Here is a 7,123-nt window from a genome sequence, read left to right on the forward strand (position 1 = left end):
ATATATATATATATATGTCAAAAGCCCTACAGTGAAAAGAAGAGAAAAAGAGTGGGTGAGGAGGGGGACCTAGTGCTGGCCTATGTCAAGCATTCTGAGGTGCCTACACCTCCAACCGATCAATCAGACAATCGGGAAAGAAACTGACAGCACGAATGCCACTGACATCGATTGGCCGCCATTTCTTGCAACGTCTCCAGTCAAGCAAGACAGGATCACGGGGACCATATCCTGGAAGGCATACAACACCAATAACACCCAAACTCGTCGTGATCTCTTTCACGTCCTTCTGCCAAGTCACATGTTGTCCACCTAGCGGTTTGCACCATTCTCGAGGAGGCACGGAGAACAACACCCGTCTCGGCAGACGGTGTTTCGGCATGTGTAGCACATGACCGGGCTATCGTATTCGGTGGTGCTGAATGTTTGCCCCGACTGAGGTACGTGCCGCACAACCAAATGCCCGTTTTCTATTCACCTCGTTACTAACACGCTGGTGCCATCCATAACCAGCCGCGCTACCGAGGCATCGGTGGACGAAAACCTGAAGACGCCTCAGATCATCTGTCCGCAGAGGACATGTCTCTCACCCATATAACAGCACATCCCTTACTGTGTCCTGGTACACATGACCCTTAAGATCTAGTGAGATGCCTTTTTGACGCCACAAGTGACGCAAATTGGCAAACGTGATTCGAGCCTTTGAGATTATTGCATTGAATTTATCAGACACACTCGTCAGATTTGATACAACTACCGAGGTATGTAAATTCTTCCACAATCTCCAGTGATTCTCCTTGAATTGTAAGGGATATTTTAGCAGGTGGCACGTTCGGAAGCATGACTTTGCACTTTGAAGTTGCAAGACGCATGCCAAGAGATGGTATGATGGTGGTCAGTTCATTCAACAGGGCTGGTACTTCGCTTTCGTCTTCAAAGATGAGGGCGATGTCATTTGCTTACTCCAAATCGACCAGTAACACTTTGAACACCGGGGTTTTGAAGACCGTCCAGTGTTCGCCTCATTATTTAATCAATGGCAAAGTTGAACAAGAATGGAGAGAGTGGACATCCTTGTCTGACACCACTTTTTGTAGGGAAGCTTTTGGAGAGTTCACCATACACTCACCCGCCCAGAAGTATGTGAATGTAGGGACCGGATTATGTTTACAAACTTCTGGGGCATACCCTGTTGAGCAAGCGTAGTTAACAGCACTGATCGATCGACAGACCCAAAGCACCCCTGAAGTCGAGGAATACCAGGATTATGGGTCGTCTGTACATGTGGCGTTGCTCTAACACCTGACGGAGTTTGAAGATGTGGTCAACACAGCCTTTACCCTGTCGAAATCCCGCTTGATTCTCATGAGTCAAGGCTTCTTGTGACACCAGAAGCCTTGTCACAACAGGCGTCAGACTAACACCTCTGTGGTTGCTACATTCACTGCGAGTACCCTTTTTGAAAATGGGCACTACTACTACTACCCCAGTTGTCTGGGACGGTCTCCTCCCAGATGGACCCAAATAGACTAGACAGGCACTGGCTGAGGAATCCACTACCATCCTTGGAAAGAGCAGGTGGAAGGTCGTCAGGACCAGCAGCACGATGACGCTTGAGTGGAGAAATGCATTCGGACACTTCTGAGACTGAAGGCGGCTCCATATTTACGGTCCACCTTTCTGTTGAAGGCCAGGTTTCTGGATTGGAGGTAGCAGATGACCAGCTGAATTGTTGCTCGAAGTACTGTGCCCAGCGGTCCAAACGTTCTGCTTTGCTGCATACCAAGGAGCCATTTTGGTTTCTTTTATTATTTCGCTGGCAAGAGGTTTCCGAGGATCAATCGAACTAATCGAGTGGAAGAGTTTGCGCACGTTTCCAGCATTCTTCGCATCTTCCGTTTCTTCAGCCTTTTGGGTCCACCAAGCTTCTTGGTCTGCGCGGACACTCAGTTTCACCTGGCGACGGATGATGCACCGGGTGGAGTTGTGGTTGCGGCCAGGTGAAATCTGTAGCCTAGTCTCCAGTAAAGACACGGTCCTATCAGAGATCCAATGCTTGGATGAGTTTGGCTGGGTTGTACCGCAAGCAGACATTCCGGCTTTGAGAAGCGCTTTGTATATTTTTCTTAGTGGCCAACATCTTATATCCAACATCGGACCGTCCGACAGGGGTTCGAGGAGCCCGTTCTGATAGGTTCATTTGATTTCTGGGTCCACTAGCTTCTCAATCGCTAAGCGACGTGCGCGCGATTTGCAGCGTACCAGTGCATGGTTCGAGTCCACGCTGGTGTTCCAGAAGAGGCCGCAGGCGGTGATCGACCATCGCCACCGATAACTGACGGTGATGTGGTCTATTTGGATTCGGCGCTGGTTTGTTGGTGGGCACCATGTTATCAAGCAATTTCCACTGTTTCGGAAATTCGTACTGCAAAGGAACAGTCTGTGATCGGCACACGTCTGAAGTAAGCGGTCTCCGTTGTCCGTGCGTCTCGTGTCCAAACCAAGACAACCATCCAATCGGGCCTCAGCAGCGCTTAGTTTACCTACCTGGGCTTTCATATCACCAGCAACCACAACGACATCTGAGCTTTTAGACCGCTGTAAAAGGGCACCTAGAGCGTCATAGAAACTGTCTTTGACAGGTTCAGAGCTATAGTCAGTTGGGGCGTAAGCAGACACAATAAACAAGGTGCAATGGACCCCACTTCCTCTAGATTCTCTCAGATGTTGCCGAACGAACCGCACAGAGGAGACTATTAACGGGTATCCAATGAAGTAGAGATGCTTCCGCTCTTTCGCTCAATACAATACCCACCTCAGCATGTCCAGCTACAGCGGTCTCTGCAGAGGTGCCCAGGAAGAGAGCGATTACAGTGCTTGGGTTCTGCGTCCTTGTTTCTGACAGACAACATACATCAATACAGAGGGAATCCAGCGTACGCGCGACAGCCACCTGTTGACCTGCTTGCTTCAGTGTGCGAACATTGAAGGTGGCTAAGCAGACAGGCTTTCGGCGTTTGAACATAGACCTTAAAGTGTTTAGGGTTGTGGCTGAACTTGGACGTACAGAAGCTGCAGCTGAGTGATACAGGGTGGGAAAAACGGCCAGTCCTAGTGCTGCGACCTGTAGAGAAGGTAGTCAAATTTGGGCAGTGGTGGTGGAAGACGGAAAACGTGAAAGTGCAAGAAGGGGGCATCAGCTTTCGCTTAACCGCCCTGCTGTATGCAGCAGGTAAGGCGACTCGGCTGATGGCACCACGCGACGTCTGGTGTGACATGAAAATGTGAATGACATGGTTGTACGAGGGCTGGGATATTGCTAGGGCACCCACACTTGGACAGGAGAACAATTAGGATCCTCAACCAAAGCCTTTGGCTCAAAATCCTAACCGCAAGGTATCGGTGTTGGACTGGAAATACGGGTACATTACCATTTTTATGGAACACGTCGCCACACGTGTCCCAACCCCCAACCCGGAGGGCCAGAAGACTGTTTGTCAGACCTCTAACCATTGACCAACCTGGAATGAGAGACTGAGTGTCGCGCGGACACTTCCCAGTGTAGCTCAATGGGTCACCGAGGTACACAAACCGCCACACCATGGTAAGGTCCAGTCTCTGTGACGAGTTATGATCCGCGTAACTTCGGGAAGCCCAGATAACTTTACTCTCCAGACCAGAACACTGACCCTAATTTATAGATTGTCAGAACTCGAAGATCCCTCGCAGAGTGGTGACCAAAATGTCATCATTATTACGGTGTAACAGAAACTGGAGGTCTTACCAATTTGGAGAAGTACAATAGTGGCTGATAATTCGCCAAATCTCACGTAGTTATCGCGCTCTCCGAGGAAGGTACTGGTGTCTAAGCTTTACATCAACCACATGCGTCAAGCAGTCCTTTCGAAAAAATAACCCGAAGCTTGGACCGGACCATGAAATGCTCCACTAATGATAGTTAACAGCACATAGATGGCATCGCTGACTAGGGCTCTGTGAAGTAGTCCGATAGGAAGCCACCTACGGCCACATTGGCGAGCATCGTAGGGTCAAAGCCTGCAGAATGGCCGCTGGCGCAGCACCTTACCAAACGCTTGAATAAAGCCTAAGTAAAGCACATTAAGATGTTTCATTGTCGACCGAATCACCTCAGCATCGATCTGGGATCGTCATCATTGCCAGCATGACATCAGCGTTCATTGTTTGTGCTTTATCTTGTTTTTCTTGCTGGTTAACCCCGTACACGTTACGTCGATCACTATGTTCACTCTCGACCTTACACGTCACTCCTAACACATTCATCTAGCGGGGAAGCACTGGATTTGAGTTTCGTTCGCGCTCTTCCTCGGGTATTTGGAATTGGTACCTTGTTCGTTAACTTGTGTAGCTAACATGTTACCACTGCTCCACTAACACACGCTCGACACTCGCTATATCAGGACGGGCTAACATTTCTGTGCTGTGAGATTGGCTTCTGACAGCTCGAACGACGATGAAGAACCCTACTTGCGGCGACCGGTTAGCCGGTCAGATAGCACTATGAATGTTTGACATTTCCCGGGCATCATCTTACTTAAACGTCAGTTCGCTGTTGAATGTTGGAAGCTGAAAAAGTTGGAATAGCGTAACACATTCCAAGGTTACTGGACACAACATAAATTGAACAAACCAGGATAGTATGGGATTAATACAGGTGAAGGTGACAGTCAACCCGCGGAGGTAAAGACTTTATGTGAATGCCCTTTCTTACCACTGTAGCGTGAGACTGGTCACAATCTAACTGTTTACGCTAGTTGGTCGCGCGGACACTTCCCAGTGTAGCTCAATGGGTCACCGAGGTACACAAACCGCCACACCATGGTAAGGTCCAGTCTCTGTGACGAGTTATGATCCGCGTAACTTCGGGAAGCCCAGATAACTTTACTCTCCAGACCAGAACACTGACCCTAATTTATAGATTGTCAGAACTCGAAGATCCCTCGCAGAGTGGTGACCAAAATGTCATCATTATTACGGTGTAACAGAAACTGGAGGTCTTACCAATTTGGAGAAGTACAATAGTGGCTGATAATTCGCCAAATCTCACGTAGTTATCGCGCTCTCCGAGGAAGGTACTGGTGTCTAAGCTTTACATCAACCACATGCGTCAAGCAGTCCTTTCGAAAAAATAACCCGAAGCTTGGACCGGACCATGAAATGCTCCACTAATGATAGTTAACAGCACATAGATGGCATCGCTGACTAGGGCTCTGTGAAGTAGTCCGATAGGAAGCCACCTACGGCCACATTGGCGAGCATCGTAGGGTCAAAGCCTGCAGAATGGCCGCTGGCGCAGCACCTTACCAAACGCTTGAATAAAGCCTAAGTAAAGCACATTAAGATGTTTCATTGTCGACCGAATCACCTCAGCATCGATCTGGGATCGTCATCATTGCCAGCATGACATCAGCGTTCATTGTTTGTGCTTTATCTTGTTTTTCTTGCTGGTTAACCCCGTACACGTTACGTCGATCACTATGTTCACTCTCGACCTTACACGTCACTCCTAACACATTCATCTAGCGGGGAAGCACTGGATTTGAGTTTCGTTCGCGCTCTTCCTCGGGTATTTGGAATTGGTACCTTGTTCGTTAACTTGTGTAGCTAACATGTTACCACTGCTCCACTAACACACGCTCGACACTCGCTATATCAGGACGGGCTAACATTTCTGTGCTGTGAGATTGGCTTCTGACAGCTCGAACGACGATGAAGAACCCTACTTGCGGCGACCGGTTAGCCGGTCAGATAGCACTATGAATGTTTGACATTTCCCGGGCATCATCTTACTTAAACGTCAGTTCGCTGTTGAATGTTGGAAGCTGAAAAAGTTGGAATAGCGTAACACATTCCAAGGTTACTGGACACAACATAAATTGAACAAACCAGGATAGTATGGGATTAATACAGGTGAAGGTGACAGTCAACCCGCGGAGGTAAAGACTTTATGTGAATGCCCTTTCTTACCACTGTAGCGTGAGACTGGTCACAATCTAACTGTTTACGCTAGTTGGGACCTGTTCCAGAGATTCCATCCCATTGAGGCCAATTGTTTGATTCTTCGCCATGGCGTTTCGCTGTGGAGCTGATGTAGGCCTGGTTGTTATGTGATTTGTGTGGCTAAAACGTCGACATATCCTTCATATCGTGTGCTTTGAAAAATGTCTGTTTGGTAATCACCTAATATGTAGGCCGTACAAGGCTTTTGAAATTCCTCGTACCATACTGAACATGTTCAATAATCTGTTTTTCTGTTTTAGGTGAAGAAACGCCGACTTTGAAAATCATCCACTCAAATAAACTTTGTGCATCTACGTTATTTGCTTCTTTGTGAGTGGCTTCAAGGGCACCTACGTGGAACATCTTATGTCCGTTACTTTAATAGACTTTATGAATGAAGACGTTGACGTACCCAATTCACCTTTTGTTACTTTTAGGATCTTGAATGCTGATGTCCTAATGCATGATCATGCTGTCGATTGTAGACAAATGATGGATGTTCATACTGGCTAAGAACGGAAGATGCGTGACGCGTGTATGTGGGTGGCGTTTGTACAGTCTTTGACTGCTCTGAGTCCATCACCAATGTGTTAGACTTTGATCGCGTGTTTTCGTCAACCACGTCGTCTTTTTCACCCTGTGCAAGACTCCATCACTGCTCACACCTTGTGACTTTTTCTGTATCCGCAGGCATTAGTGTTATGTACATAAATGCTTCCGTTTACCACTTCGCACCCATTTCAAGCTGTAATGCAGATTGTAGCTCCTGACAGTTTAGGCAGACCAGCCTACAGGTATCCCTTAGGCCTGCAGTAGCTGTCCAACTGTTCTTCATTACACCGGATTACGCTGACGGGCAGGCCAAGGGAGGCTCCATACATTCGAAGTTTTATATTCTTTGTACAGACAAACGTATATGAAGGAGTGGGTTTACACTCGTGGGAAGGATGATTTAGCAAGCAGGAGGCTTTGGCTGTTTGCGATTTATTACAAAGATAACTCAGACTAGGTGTGGAGCCATATAAGGAAGCGAAGAATTGCGGTAGTTTTCCGTAACTAGCAGAGAGCAGCTTGGATTTAAAGT

At 47.8% G+C, this 7,123-nt stretch overlaps 1 protein-coding gene across 1 annotated transcript in view; it reads left to right on the forward strand.

Annotated features, from left to right (window-relative positions):
- T265_15378 (hypothetical protein) overlaps positions 1 to 6,552 on the forward strand; it is a gene marked incomplete at both ends in the record, with an annotated part of 15,783 nt that extends 9,231 nt beyond the window's left edge. Inside the window, 2 exon segments of the mRNA XM_009177817.1 lie at positions 6,300 to 6,369; positions 6,375 to 6,552. Of these exon segments, the coding sequence (XP_009176081.1) occupies positions 6,300 to 6,369; positions 6,375 to 6,552 (248 nt within the window).
- Positions 6,553 to 7,123: the final 571 nt, after the last annotated feature.

The sequence above is a fragment of the Opisthorchis viverrini genome, assembly GCF_000715545.1.
Source record: "Opisthorchis viverrini unplaced genomic scaffold opera_v5_469, whole genome shotgun sequence".
NCBI classification, from domain to species: Eukaryota; Metazoa; Platyhelminthes; class Trematoda; order Opisthorchiida; family Opisthorchiidae; genus Opisthorchis; species Opisthorchis viverrini.